The 15731-nt window shown below is 51.2% G+C and overlaps 1 protein-coding gene across 1 annotated transcript in view; it reads left to right on the forward strand.

The window, feature by feature from the left end:
• The window catches only part of HMCN2 (hemicentin 2), a 104593-nt gene extending 92931 nt beyond the window's left edge, over positions 1 to 11662 (forward strand). Inside the window, 9 exon segments of the mRNA XM_075579523.1 lie at positions 180 to 216; positions 318 to 338; positions 341 to 430; positions 2906 to 3034; positions 3168 to 3296; positions 3638 to 3937; positions 5618 to 5737; positions 6622 to 6748; positions 9819 to 11662. Coding sequence (XP_075435638.1) covers positions 180 to 216; positions 318 to 338; positions 341 to 430; positions 2906 to 3034; positions 3168 to 3296; positions 3638 to 3937; positions 5618 to 5737; positions 6622 to 6748; positions 9819 to 10179 — 1314 coding nt within the window. The 3' untranslated portion in view covers positions 10180 to 11662.
• The last annotated feature ends 4069 nt before the right edge of the window (positions 11663 to 15731 follow it).

Genomic DNA, 15731 nt, shown 5'->3' on the forward strand with positions numbered 1-15731 from the left:
TCCACGTTTACTAAGTGATGCTAAGCCATAAGGCACACTATGGCTCATTTATATCAATTAGCTGTAATGCCCCTTGCAGCTTAGCACCCCTTAGTAAATATGTCCCTAAATGCTTTGTGATCAGCTGTATAGAGAGCACACGGCTTTCCTTGCGTGCTGTACTTTATTGCTAGATTGAGGGATACCGTCCGGTAATGCAGTGCAGCTCAGCCAGTGGTTTGCTCCATTAACCCTATGTAAGTAAGCTCTGAGATGGACGCGGTTATCCTGTAATGAATGGGCCGTGTGGTCTGATCTCTCCTCTCTCTGTGTATCAGACACCGATGAGTGTGCCCAGTCACCCCCTGCCAGCACAGATGCTTGAATACCATTGGCTCCTACAGATGCGCCTGTGACCCGGGTTACCAGCTGAAGGGGACGCGCTGCGTAGGTCAGTTACTCCGTTGGCTCCGTGACTGCGGGCGGAACCTGCTGCCCTTTACCAAGTCACTCCCCTTGCACAGCACGCCTCTTACTATCAGCTCTCGCTGCGTCGCTGCAACATGTTACCTGGGTGTCAATGCACCTGTGTCACCTCGGTCTGTGACGTTTGTGTCACGGCCCTCTGAATAATCCCAAATGGGTTTGGGGAAAGGGACTCTGACTGCTTCAGGTGCAGGCACGGTATACTGTAATCATGCTGTCCCCACTTAATGTCAATTCTCCACATTTCCTGTGTACAAATGCTCCGGTTTCTGTTTTCTTCCAGCTCATGCCATTCTGCTGGTAATAGTTGCTGCAGCCACTTTATCGCTTTGGCTAACTGAAGGGGAGTTTAAGCACAGTACACAACGGGTTAATAGCTATGCCTCCGCCTGATGAGGACACAAATATCTAAGCTGCAGTATATATACATGTAAACAAGCATTAACCACAATCATTCTCTGCTCATCTCTCCAGCCAGGCTTTATCCTCTGGGACCAGTTCCCCAGACAGGCTGTATCCCTGCATTCCTTTAGGACAATGATCTCCAACCTTTTTTGTTTGGAGGAACCCTTGAAGTATTAGAAAAATCTCGGGGAACCCCTATCTGGCCGACACATATTAGGTTCGACAGGGGTCAGTCACAAAAATGTCACACCTCACAAGCCCCCTCTATTTCCACCCTCTACCCATGTATTTCTCTCCCATCCGTCTCACTAACTCTCCCCCTCCCGCCTCGCATGTATTTACCCCTTGCGTCTCACTCTTACTCCCTCTTTTCCTCACTCACTCCTCCTTCCCCCTCTCTCTCTCACTCGCCCCTACCGTCCGTCAATTACCCCACTCTCTCTCAATCCACCCTACAAAATACATAACAAAAAAACCATGTGGTCCATAGGAGGAGCCCATGAGACTGCTTCAAGGAGCCCCACGGAACCACGGAACCCTGGTTGGGACTCACTGCTTTAGGGCAATGGGTCTATGGGGTGAATTCCTCTCCTTTCCTCTGTATTCGGTGTCCACAGCTAGTACCCAAATCATGTATTTGGCATCTACGGCCCCACTCGCTGCGTGCACGGGCGCGTCGGAGCTCCTGGCGGCAGGTGCACCAGTTGTCAGCCGCGATCTGTGGTCTGTGGTTGCGCGTCCAGAGAAGAGCAGAAGATCGCGACGGGGGGTGGGGGCGGACAAGGTGGGGGCGTGGCCATGACGTCACGCGGCTGGTTCGCTTTCAGGGCTGAACCGCCACCGGGACGTGGCCATCGCTCGGCCGCCGCGCCAAAAGTCTTTTGGCAAAGGTGGTCGCGCATCGCACTTCCTGCAATCGCGCTCAGGCAGTGACGGGGGCCGGCCATAGACGGCCATATATTGTTCGCGCCGTGCACGCCACAGCAGACGCGAGCAGTGGGGACGAGGCCTTAGGAAGGACGGTTGAGAGATTAAGATTTGCTTCTCTGTCTTATTCCTACGGCCTTCTTGACCTCTTGTTTGGCCCAGCCTCATACTGGACACTAACCCCTTTGGTGCAGGAAGGCAACACACCAATAACACACACCAGGTCCCTCCTCGGTCTCTCTTCCGGGGCGTCCAAAGTCCAACACGAATGATGACCGCATATTTAACTAAGCAGAAGGGGGGAAAGTCTGACTCAACAATTTAGCGATTTATATAAAACTGCGCACAAACCGTCGCGTCTCAAAAGAGATTAGGTAAAAGTAGTGAAAGCAATGCAAAGTGTTTCATTACTCACCCTGTGTTATCAGCACGATTCTAATTAACAAACACACGCAGCCCCCCGTAAGCTCAGAACGCAAACCCACCGCACCATATATCTCTGTGTCAGAAAGGGGCGAGACTGAGATTGTGACGTCTTGTACAGAACAAAAGACACAAAGCCTCAGTGCTACACCCAATATGATCAAATATATAGTAAAATACTTCTCTGTTTTTCTCTTCATAAGTGAGGGTCCTTTAGTTAAATGCTTAATTCAATTAAGACCGCTCTCCCTCCATTAGAGAGGTTATGAGAGCTTTCTGCGGGTGCAGCAGCGTCAGGACGTGCAGAAGAGGTGATACCTGGTTACAGGATTAAAATGCGTTGGTCAAAGAATGAAACTAATTGAACCTCGCGTGTGAGAAGAGGATAAGTATTTAACTATATAACTTGTCATGTTGGATGTAGCACTGAGGCTTTTTGGCTTTTTTTACAATTCTAATTAACTCATTAAATGCTGAAGGGACCAGGAATATATTGCGGAGTTTTGTCGTCCCCCTTGCCTTCCCAGCTCCGAGCATGACCTGATTATACACATAGACACAATGTATTCCAGACATAAGAGGTTGGCGGATATTTGCTGGTATATATATATATATTTGCTGGTAGAGGCAGGAGCTCCGTATTTTTATTATGCTAAAGTATGTGTGTATTTCTCCTGACTTCCAGACATCAATGAGTGCCTGAGGAGCGTGTGCCAACAACCTCAGCAGCAGTGCAAGAACACACTTGGGAGTTACCAGTGCGTGGAGAGCTGTCCAGTTGGCACCACACGCTCAGAGTCCGGCACCTGCAGTGGTGAGTATCGGCTCAGCCTCGTGTCACCCGGCAAAAGACGTTGGTCCATTGGTAGGAGTCTTCCCATGGCCTTCTCTTCGTGCACTTCCCACTTCCCCATGAACACAACGCTCCCCTGTCACGTTCTCCCCAGATATCGATGAGTGCCGAGATGGCTCCCACATGTGCCGTTACAACCAGCTGTGTGAGAACACGATGGGTGGATACCGCTGCACCTGCCCCAGGGGCTACAGGTCTCAGGGCGTCGGCAGGCCATGCCTAGGTATGTACACTAACACTGACGGGCATTGCACAGGATGGTTCATGTGCAGTGGGAAGGTGGAACTCGCTGGAACAGCTGCAGGAGAGGTTCAGCTACTCTGGCTGAGCTGTATATATTGGGGGCACATTGGCGCAGCAGTATAATGGGGTGCTGCAGGGACGGGTGCAGATACAACAGCACTGACTGCAGCAGGGAATTACAGTTGTTGAAGAGCAGCTTTGGTGGCGCTGAAGTTTGGGGGCAGTAAGGTCTGTGGGGTAATTCTTGGGGGGGGAACAGTATATTTGGTGTGCTTCAAATTGCACCGTCTGACACTGCAGCCTTTTCCTCCTCTGCGTTAGATATTAACGAGTGCCAGCAGGCGCCCAAGCCCTGTGCCTACCAGTGCCAAAACATGGCTGGCAGCTACAAATGCCTTTGCCCCCCTGGGAAGCAGCTCCTGGGGGACGGAAGATCCTGTGCGGGGCTGGAGCGGCTGGGGAACGGCTCGGCACAGTTTGAGGGGGCTCTGCCCAACGCACGGATTCATGGAAACAATGTATACACCTGGCTCTCCTTCAGCCAAAACGGCAACCAGATGGGCCAGAGCAGCACTGCCCGCTGCCCCCCCGGCTTCCTCCGGAGGAATGGGGTGTGCATTGGTAAGAAAGCACCCAGCATTCAGCGGAGCATACAACACACGCAGGCCCATATTGACTAAGAGAAAAAATTGTACCAAATATAGAAGAATTTACAATGCATCTGATCTCAGACGCGCTATTAGAGAGGGTTGGGGTTCCTTACAATGCATCTGATCTCAGACGCGCTATTAGAGAGGGTTGGGGTTCCTTACAATGCATCTGATCTCAGACGCACTATTAGAGAGGGTTGGGGCTCCTTACAATGCATCTGATCTCAGACGCACTATTAGAGAGGGTTGGGGTTCCTTACAATGCATCTGATCTCAGACGCGCTACTAGAGAGAGTTGGGGTTCCTTACAATACATCTGATCCCAGACGCGCTATTAGAGAGGGTTGTCATTTGGACGCCGCGGGGTCGTGCAACATCATCATGGGACCCGCGGCGTCATTTGACGTCACGTGACCACGGCAACTGTGACGTCACATGACCCGTCATGTTCACGCGTCCTGAAGTCGGCTGAATCCCGGTAAGTAGAGATTGCAGAGGCCTCGCGCTTTCCCCCCGGCATTTAATTTAAATGCCTTGGGGTAGAGCACAGGATCTCTGCAACTGCCCGCGCCCCCTAAAATAAATCTCGCGCCCCGCAGTTTGCGCACCCCTGCTCTAGACCATTCCTCCCTGTGCCCTTTGAAACTTCCAATGTGACGGCAGATAAGAGCCACTTGGCGCCCCCTGCTGCCCATTTTCCTACCTGCTGTAAAAGCTCGGACCCGTTTCATCCTCCGCTTTATGACTATCCCGCGCACGTTTACATCCCCTTGCTGTGCTAGCCTGTACCCCCTCTGCTTTTCCACACCCCCCCCCCACCCTTTCCGCGAAGAAGTACTTCCTCACACTTCCCCTGCGCCGCCCACCCGCTGCAGAGAATAACCTCTTGTTAGAGCACTTCTCTTTTCCTAAAATATGCTTCCCTCCTGTGCGTATTGTCATATCCCCCAACCCCTCTCCCTTCTATCCTCTAAGCCAGGAGCGGCCAACTCCAGGTCTCAAGGGCCCCCAACAGGTCAGGTTTTCAGGATATCCCTGCTTCAGCACAGGTGGCTCAGCCATGAACCTGACCTGTTGGTGGCCCTTGAGGACTGCAGTTGGCCACACCTGCTCTAAGCTGTACATACAGTATTAAGCTGCCACTTGGGATGGGGACCTAACGTCTGCGGCACTTTTGGAGGATGTAGGAGCGCTTTTGAAGTGTCATAATAGTTAAAGGATTTGACATTGAAAAGGCTGTAATTCTTCCAAAATAAATAAATATATATATGCTGTTAATGTATTTCCCCAACCATTAGATATCATGTAGGATGCATTATCCATAGGTTACAAAATCCCCAATCCTTATCTACAGAAAACTACAGCATGCAATCATTGTTTTATTGATTTAGAATCAGAGGTGAATAGATCTGTAGAAAGCCTCAAAATACTTGGTAATGACATTAACTGAAATATTTGCGTTGCACCTTTAACATTGATATTATGGGAATATCTTTCAAGGTGGGATAGCTTGTGATGTCATGTTCTCTCGTCATCCGCCGTCTCTCCCTTTCCGGTTCTGTCCCCCTGTCCATCTTCCCTCTCCCCCCCCCCATCACCTGCTTACCCTTCACTCTCTCTTTCTGCCAATATCCCGCCCCCCACCTCTCAGACATGGATGAGTGCCATCTGCGGAGTCCCTGCCAACATGAATGTAGAAACACAGAGGGCAGCTACCAGTGCCAGTGTCCTGCTGGGTACAGGCTGCTCCCCAACAACAGGAACTGCCAGGGTGAGTGCCATGGGCTGGGGGCTCCAAGCTTCTGCCGACATTGCTGCTGATGGGGGATTTTTTGGGGCCTGTAATCTGTCTTCTCATAGGTCTCTCGTTCGGCAGCTCAATGCTTGGTCCCATTTCTTGTCCCTTTAAACATTCACTCCTCGCGTGCCCCGCGTTTAAAGCTTTTGCCCACGGCGAGAGCTGGGTTGGCATCATAGCACACCTGCCATTAAGCCACATTGGTATTTTAACCACCATTCAGCCTTCGAAAATAACCCAACGCTTTGATCACGACTAGTGTGACAAATGTACAAAACTAGCAGACACTGGGAGATTCCAGCACCCAAAAAGCGTGAATGTAATAAATCTCTATGGAGGCCATTTAATTATTATTATTTAGAACACGCCAACATATTCTGTAGCGCAGTACAATAGGGTGGGAGGCCGAAAACGATAAAATAACAAAGGAACATATTATGTTACAGTAGGTAAGGAGAGCTTAACCCTTTCACTGTTGGAAGGCCCTGGGATTCATTGTAAGTTCACTTAGCACAGGGCGTATAAAACAGAGCAAAGTGAACCTGTAAATAATGACCAATATCATTCACTCACCCACACCAACCTCTCCGCTTTGCACAAAGTTATCTTCCCCTTACTGGAGGGAGGTTTTAGCCCCATTGCACAAAGTTATCTTCCCCTTACTGGAGGAGGTTTTAGCCCCATTCATTTAAATTCATCTACACCTTTCTCAACCCAAGGGTGCGTGTCCTATCATATTGAATAAGGACCTCTGATTTCCATTTCCCCAGCCTCCTGCTCTGCTTTCTTTCTACTGCTCATACCCTGATTCATTCACTTTTTCCCACCACTTGCCTTCCCTCGCCCTCCTTCTTCAGACATAGACGAATGTTCGGAGAACAGAATAAACTGCGGCCCCAACCAGATGTGCTTCAACACTAGAGGAGGATATCAGTGCCTGGACACGCCCTGCCCTGCCACATATAGGAAGGGTCCCAGCCCGGGGTAAGGTTCTCACCATGTGTAAGGGTCCCAGCCATGGGTAAGGTTCTCACCATGTGTAAGGGTCCCAGCCCGGGGTAAGGTTCTCACCATGTGTAAGGGTCCCAGCCATGGGTAAGGTTCTCACCATGTGTAAGGGTCCCAGCCCGGGGTAAGGTTCTCACCATGTCTCAGCTCGGGGTAAGGTTCTCACCATGTGTAAGGGTCCCAGCCATGGGTAAGGTTCTCACCATGTCTCAGCTCGGGGTAAGGTTCTCACCATGTGTAAGGGTCCCAGCCCGGGGTAAGGTTCTCACCATGTCTCAGCTCGGGGTAAGGTTCTCACCTTGTGTAAGGGTCTCATCCTGTGGTAAGGTTCTCACCATGTCTCAGCTCGGGGTAAGGTTCTCACCTTGTGTACGGGTCTCATCCTGTGGTAAGGTTCTCACCATGTGTAAGGGTCCCAGCCCGGGGTAAGTTTCTCACCATGTGTAAGGGTCTCATCCTGTGGTAAGGTTCTCACCATGTGTAAGGGTCACAGACCGGGGTAAAGTTCTCACCATGTGTAAGGGTCCCAGCCCGGGGTAAGGTTCTCACCATGTCCCAGCCCGGGGTAAGGTTCCCACCATGTCTCAGCTCGGGGTAAGGTTCTCACCACGTGTAAGGGTCCCAGCCCGGGGTAAGGTTCTCACCACGTGTAAGGGTCCCAGCCCGGGGTAAGGTTCTCACCATGTGTAAGGGTCCCAGCCCGGGGTAAGGTTCTCACCACGTGTAAGGGTCCCAGCCCGGGGTAAGGTTCTCACCACGTGTAAGGGTCCCAGCCCGGGGTAAGGTTCTCACCACGTGTAAGGGTCCCAGCCCGGGGTAAGGTTCTCACCACGTGTAAGGGTCCCAGCCCGGGGTAAGGTTCTCACCATGTGTAAGGGTCCCAGCCCGGGGTAAGGTTCTCACCATGTGTAAGGGTCCCAGCCCGGGGTAAGGTTCTCACCATGTCTCAGCCCGGGGTAACATTCTCACCATGTGTAAGGGTCCCAGCCATGGGTAAGGTTCTCACCATGTGTAAGGGTCCCAGCCCGGGGTAAGGTTCTCACCATGTCTCAGCCCGGGGTAACGTTCTCACCATGTGTAAGGATCCTAGCCCGGGGTAACGTTCTCACCATGTGTAAGGATCCTAGCCCGGGGTAATGTTCTCACCATGTGGAAGGGCAGGATTACACCGCTTCTCACCCAAACCCGAATAGACACATTCCTTTAGTTCAAGTCATTCATACGCATACACAATTATTTCAGTAACATGAAGGCACTCAGTAAATACTAATGCGGAGTGTCTGCTGCCAATTTGGCTTAGAATGAGACTTTAAATGTCTCTTCGGACCCTCGCACCTGCGGATTTGGAGGAGCTTGAACGACCTGCGTCTGGTCCGTAATTATTGTTGTTTTTTAGTAAGCCAGTTTGGTTCTCGGCATGCATTAAACGTGCGCGTTACAACTGCTGGCTCCGGATTCTGTGCACGTACGTTGTATTTGATGGTGATGGTCGAGATCCTATAAGACAGGTTGTCCTCGTGCACTTAAATCAGGGGTGGCCAACTCCCGTCCTCAAGGGCAACTAACAGGTCAGGTTTTCAGGATATCCCTGCTCCAGCCCAGGTGGCTCAGTCAAAGACTGAGCCAATGATTGAGGCATCTGTGCTGAAGCAGAGACTGAGCCACCTGTGCAGAAGCTGGGACTGATTAAGCCATCTGTGCGGAAGCAGCGATATCCTGAAAACCTGGCCTGTTGGTAGCTCTTGAGTACGGGAGTTGGCCACTCCTAGTTTAGATGTATATCTCAGCACTTGGAAGTTTTAATTTACCAAAACAAATGAACAATTTAGAGCAGCCCGTGTTTTTAAATGATAAATAAATACGTATATGCTCAAAGTCGGAAGCATTTTAATTTGTAACACTGGTTCGTACCAGGCATAAAAGGTTTAGAAAATCCAATAGGGGGTCAGACCAAGATATCCATTGGACCAACTATGAATGTACTGGAGGCTTAGGACCGGCCTTACCTTTTGCGGGGCCCATGTAGGCATGCAGGCAGCGCGGCCCCTCCTCTACCCAGCGCCGCCCCCCTCCTCCACTAGCATCGCAATGTCATGGCAGTATGTGATGTCATAACAATGCGTCGTCATGTGACGTTAGGTCACCATGACAACGCAACACTGCTGGAGTGGTGATGCTGCCGTTAAGAATCCGCTACACACACACACACACATAGAGTGCGCAACGCACGCATGCATGCACCTACCTTGGGGTGAGCAGTGGAGCAGCGGTCCTGCACGGGGATGCCGCCGCTCCCTCCTCCAGCTCTCCCCTGTCCTGTAGGGCGGAAGTTGGATCCCGGCACAAAAATATACACATTTTTTTTCCAGTTCCCACTCTGGAGCATCCAACATTACGTTGACCAATGTGCAAAACAAGGATTTTCTCAATTCAGTCCCGCTACTTACAGTCCTGATGGATTTATTAAAATCAGTGCAGTTTTCAAAGGTTCAGTCCGCCACCTTGATCTAAACACAGACAAAAACCTGCTCCTTGATCTCAGGAACCATCATCCAAAATGTGGTTACGATATCTTAAGAGGTGTCCAAATGCCTAGCGAACAGACAGACAGCTTTCCAAAATATATAGTAGCTTGGCATGAGAATATGTTTGTATTTGTACTCGGCTCTTGTGTCTTGTTCTTGTGTCTCGTCGGGCTCCTCCTGTGTCTCGTCAGGCTCCTGTGTCTTCTTCATGTATCTCATCGGGCTCCTCCTGTGTCTCGTCGGGCTCCTGTGTCTTGTTCATGTATCTCATTGGGCTCCTCCTATGTCTCGTTAGGCTCCTGTGTCTTGTTCATGTGTCTCCTCGGGTTCCTCTGTCTCCCCGGGCTCCTGTGTCTTGTTCATGTATCTCATCGGGCTCCTCCTATGTCTCGTTAGGCTCCTATGTATCGTTAGGCTCCTGTGACTCCTTGGGTTCTTCTGTCTCCCCGGGCTCCTGTGTCTTGTTCAGGTGTCTCCTCGGCTCATGACTTTCTCCCCCTGTGTTCCCCTTTTACCCACAGGACTTGTTATCGGCGGTGTGTGTCAGACTGCAGTTCGGGGGGTCCCTACAGCCTACAGTACAAGCTCCTCACCCTGCCCTTTGGAATCCTCCCCAACCACGACGTCATCCGCCTCAGCGCCTTCTCCGAGGGGGGCGTCCTCCAAAACCAAACCAGCTTCACCGCTCTGGAGCAGGACTCTGGCAGCCCCTTTGCCATCCGTGATGAAGGGGGACACGGTATCATCTACACCCTGCGGTCCCTGGACACCTCCGGGGTTTACCGACTGAAGGTGCAGGCGGTGACTCACAGCGAACCACAAGGAGCGCGGTATCAGAGCGTTTTCATCATATTCATCTCTGTGTCTCCGTACCCCTACTAAGCCACGGGAGCCCAAAACCCCAGCCGGGGGAACAATGCAGAACTGTGCCTTTGGAGCCAACTGCCCTAAATGCCAAGCTTCCCACATCTGGGTAGTAACTAGACATTTCCCCTGTGCCAACCAGAAATATTTGTGCCCCTTATATTCAATGCCACTTCCGTCACTGCCTAGGCACATGTACATTGTGCATCCTGTGCCGACATTTTTGTCCCCCCATCACTAGCAGGAGCTTAGATATCTGTGGGGCGCTGCCCAATCCTACAATTACTGATAATAAGACTGCCACTCAGACTCTTCGATGTGTATCTGTCTGAGAAATGGGGACCAGGCCCCTCGATGTAAAGCCCTGCTGCCATCTGCGGTCTTAACTATGGCCAGTACGCAGCATGGGGGCTGGAAGTATGGGTGCTGGGGGGGGGGGGGGTGCTCTGCAGCCCCCACTGATTTTATACATTGTTACATTATGGTAATATATGTATGTTACTGATTTTGTATGTACCGCCCCCCCCCCCCCCCCCCACCCCCCCAACAAATAGTTCCTGCCCTCTCGGCATGAAAGGTTTTTGCCCTCGAGTGAAAGAATTGCATTTCCAGCCTCTCCTGCTGCCACGGGGAATGTCCTTCTCTTCGCTTTTAGGGAGTGAAAGGGGGAGAAGGAAAGGAACTAGCTAAGAGAGAGAACAAGAGAAGGAGAGGATGGAGAAGGGGTAGAGAGGGGTAGAATAAAAGACTTTGAAGGAGAGAGGTGATAAAGGGAACACAGAGCGCTGCTGGATACCTGGCAGCGGGCTCACTTGGTATCTCTCCAGCACTGTTGCAACCTGCTGAAATGTCTGTGCCCTGCTCTGACCGGCATGTGAGACCTTCCAACAAACAGGCAGCGGCCTTGGCTCGGGGCAAAGCGTTGAGAATGGAAAAGACACAATGTATCAGTCATCTGGCCTGAGCATGGGGGGGGGGGGGGTGACATCCTCCATCAGGGACCACGAACTCCAATGCAGGCCAGCGTACACTTGTAAGGTCCCTTCCCTCCACCCCTGTCACAGCTCTGGAGACGACCTGCAGTGATCTGCATTACAGCACAGAAAGTGTTACATAGTCTTTGGAACAGAACATTACAGTAAGGGGGGGGGGGGGGGATGTTAATATACGCTCTGTGCAGCTAATGCTAAAAAGCCCCCGGCAGCGTCTACGCACCTCCCGGGAAGCTGTTACACCCCCGACTCTCTGTGACCTTCCACATGACCCTTCCACTTCTGCCACGTCCCTTGTGGTCACCTGTGTGTGTGTGGAGCTCAGGGAATACTCCAGGAATCAGACCACTAAGCCATCGGCTGTGAAATCCCGTGGGGGGATAGAGAGTGTTCTTATACTGTAGGTATTGAGCCTAGAGAATATGTGATGTTGGTTTTTTATTTACATTTTATTATTAAGTGTTGGCGTATTTATTTTTGTCCAAATAAAAGCCTTTTATACTGTGGAATACATATCTTTCTGGGTTCATACATTAAATGCAGATGTTTTTACTACAAGATTTGGGCAAATGTCCGCTGCATTTTAAGGACGCTCTCTGTATTTCATATGATGCTACCGGTGTTTGCCGAGCAGTACAGAGCTTAGATTAAGATCGTTGGGTAAGGATTGCTTATATATGCATTATTTCGCTTGCACGTTATTTTCTGGGTTACTTTCCTAATACCACATGTAGAACTCATGTGTTACTTTTAAGGCCGAGTCCATAGACGGACAGGCCGTGCTGAGGCGTGCGGACGCTCCGCGCTGAGCCCCTCCATCCTCAATGAGGATGCCTTGAGAGGGGGCTCACGCGAGCGTCCGCAGGCGTGCTGACGAGTTGGAGGTTTCAGCCAAGCGCCAAGCTGTTTTTCAGCGCGCTGTCGGCTGAAAACCTCCAATCACAGCACAGCAGTGTCTACGTCACGGCGCCGTGACATCGTCGACGTCAGTGCGTTGCGGCCGATTGGCCCAGCGACGTCACTGCCCTGCCTCCAACCACCTCCCCCCGGCTCCGATCGCGCCCGCTGGCTCGCCTGTATGGGCATGAAATTGCCCAGATTTCAGCAGGCGAGCCTCAGCGTCAGCGCGGCTCGGATCGCCTCACCCTTCTATGTCCCGGGCCTTAGCCATCTTCTAGAACAGGGGTGAGGCAACTCCTGTCCTCAAGGGCCAACAACAGGTCAGGTTTCCAGAATACCCCTGCTTCAGCACAGGTGGCTCAATCGAAGAACGAGCCACCTGTGCTGAAGCAGGGATATCCTGAAACCTGACCTGTTGTTGGCCCTTGAGGACCGGAGTTGCCCGCCCCTGTTCTAGAGGTCACTTCAAGATCAGGGTGCATGTTCTGTGCTATACATGCTCCTGGCTACTAAACGGGACCGAATGTACCGTAATTGCCACTGACAACCCCTTCACTGCCAGAAGGCATTGCCGGCCCCCGCTGATCAATATTAACCCCTTCACTGCCAGAAGGCATTGCCGGCCCCTCTGATCAATATTAACTCCTTTGCTGCCAGATGGGACTGCAATGAATTGCAGAACATTGAGGGAGGTGATTATGAATTTATGAATGGGATCGGGATGCGAGGGACGTATGGGGTACGGGTTACCTCTCTGAGGTCCTCTGGACACTGGGTTCTGTGCAGGTCGCCTGTTCTGTTTCCCAATCCTAAATGGATTACAAAACCTACTGGGACGGAGCCAGATGCTGCTGTTTGATCTCCTGTCACATGCGCTGATGATTAGCCAAAAGCTGAGATGTAGAAACCATGTGCTTTTCTCTAATGCCCCCGGCCACCTCACTCTTTCATCACTTGTCTCTCCGCCCCGTGCCCAGTCTCTGTTCCGCAATGTTTGCAGACCTTCCCAGCAGGAAGCAGACTAGCTGAACATACCCCCTGCAATCCCTTTATTATAGCTGGATGTTATCTCGGTAACCACCCCTCACCCCCCCCCCCCAAAAAAACACAGACCAGGGCTTACTCCAGTCCTCTAAAGCCACCAACAGGTCAGGTTTTAAGGATATCCCTGCTTCAACACAGGTGCCTCAGTCAAATTGAGCCACCTGTGCTGAAGCAGGGACGGATTGAGCTACCTGTGCTAAAGCAGGGATATCCTTAAAAGCTGACCTGTTGGTGGCTCTTGAGGGCTGGAGTTGGCCATCCCTGGACACAAAGTCTGTCCTTCACAATATCAGCCACGTATGTTGACATATGGATCAGTGCACAAAGCCCTCTGTGGCAAAACAATATTTGTCGGTGTTTTGCTACTGATCTTCACAATAATCTGTAAATGGCAGAGTTTCAGGCAGATGCGCCTGGCACAGATCTGGGGCAAAGCAGCTTTACTCACCGACACCGGAATAAAGCACGGAATTGGAATCATTCTGTCTTCAGTAGCAAAGACTCAATCTGCAGGGGCTGAGCGCAGGTAAGAATGAGATCTGACAGCTGGACCACTGCTACATGTTGTTCTAAAGATCTAGTGCAGCTGAACCTATGAGACCTGCTTTCTGATGTTAGCTTCAGTGCTGGAAGGACCAGCAAATTATTGTCTAGCGCAGGCAGTGAAATGGCTTGTGTTGTGTGACATGAGGATTTATCACCGGGATACACCAAACTGAGGCCTCTGTGTTGATTACACAGTGGCAGACTGGGAAATCAGGGGGAAATAAATTGTAGGGTCTCGCTACAAGGTCATAACAGACAAAAATGTTACACTAGGGCTTACACTTGAATAGACACGGGTGCGGGTACATACAGTACGCTGATAAGACACAGAGCACACTATCGTGGGAAATTCTGATCGGTTCCTGAGTCTACCCAAGATTCAGGAGTTTCCCGGTCATTCCGGAATACTCGACCAGTCTGGACCTTAAGGGTTCACTTAATGCTGCACCCAGCGGGGACTTCCCATTACCCAATGGGCCAGTCTGAGCCTGTACACAGAATATTCTTCCTTCTCCATATGCCCGTATCCTTTTCCCAGGCACTACAAATAGGTGGACACCTGGAGCGGAAAAAAACTGGTGATTCCCGGTAGCAGCAGGGCCGCCGATAGGGGGGGGATAGCTGGGACTAGTGTCCCGGGCCCGTTGAGTTAGGGTCACCGACAGGGTACCAGACCCCCTAACGTGTTAGATCCGCAGAGGGGACCTGCTGGAGGCCGGTAGAACTGACAGGCACCTCCAAAGATAACCTTTGACATGCACGTTGGCAGGCCCCTGCTGACAGGCACCTCTGTGGGCCCCTGCTGACAGGCACCTCTGCGGGCCCAATCTGACAGGCACCTCTGCGGGCCCCTGCTGACAGGCACCTCTGCGGGCCCCCTCTGACAGGCACCTCTGCGGGCCCCCTCTGACAGGCACCTCTGCGGGCCCATGCTGACAGGCACCTCTGCGGGCCCCTGCTGACAGGCACCTTTGCAGGCCCCCTCTGACAGGCACCTCTGCGGGCACCCTCTCACAGACCTGCGGTGGGGGCTCCCTCTAGCAGGCCCCTTCCATCCCCACAGGCTGCAGGTAAGCATACTCTGCTACCCCCCCCCCCCCTACCCTACCATTTGTCCTCTGGACCCCATTCCCTCCCATCTCCTAAAACCTCTTGCTCCTCTAATCCCTACGCTCACACACATTTTTAACTCCTCCCTCTACTTTTGTTTGTTACTTTTATGTCTGAAGCGCTTATTCCCATGTTCTATTATTTGTATTATTTGTTATTTATATGATTGTCACGTGCACAATATTACTGCTGTGAAGCGTTATGTACACTAATGGCGCTATATAAATAAAGACATACATACATTTAAAGTGTAAGCTCCCCGGGCCTTTTTAAGCCAAGTGTTTCAGTGTACGTTTGATTATCTTGGAGAGAAGTCTTTAACCCTCCTATTGACATGTATTGGGCTGTGGCATTTTTTACCAGGAAGAAAGGGGGCAAATAATACAGTCTTCAGCTAAAGGTGTTAGAGCAGCGTTTCTCCCCGAGGGTGAAGCCCAGGGGTGCCTCCGACTAACCTTAAGGGTGCCCTGTGGAAAGAAAACCAATTATTGTGTGTGTTTTACAAATACATTTACAGGTGTATAATTAATTACATTTGCAGTCAATTATGATAACACTGTAATTGTACGTGTAAACTTATATTGTCTTTAAATACTTCTTTTCAGTTTATACCCAGTTTGATCGCAACTTAAAAAAAATGTGACCATTGATAAAATGATGGGGTTCCCCACCTAAATCGGGGTGTCCTCTGTGGGGAATAGAAAGCTGAGAAACACTGTGTTAAAGGATCAGTGATTTAATTAGGGAGAAGGTCTCATGGGGGCACCCACCTGTCAATGGCATGATCCCACCCTGTGCCATTGGACGTTGTGCACATAGTGATGGGTGCTCTTTGTATACATGCACATACCTGTGGGGCCGCAGGGAAGCTGCCCCCTGTCTCACAGGTCTGTGCTGGCTGCACCCATGGGTGTCAGTGCTGCTCTCTGCACAGGGAGTCAAGCAGAGACCCGCTGTGCGTGACGTCAGCTCCCCACC

Source organism: Ascaphus truei, chromosome 21 (genome assembly GCF_040206685.1).
Source record: "Ascaphus truei isolate aAscTru1 chromosome 21, aAscTru1.hap1, whole genome shotgun sequence".
Taxonomy (NCBI): Eukaryota; Metazoa; Chordata; class Amphibia; order Anura; family Ascaphidae; genus Ascaphus; species Ascaphus truei.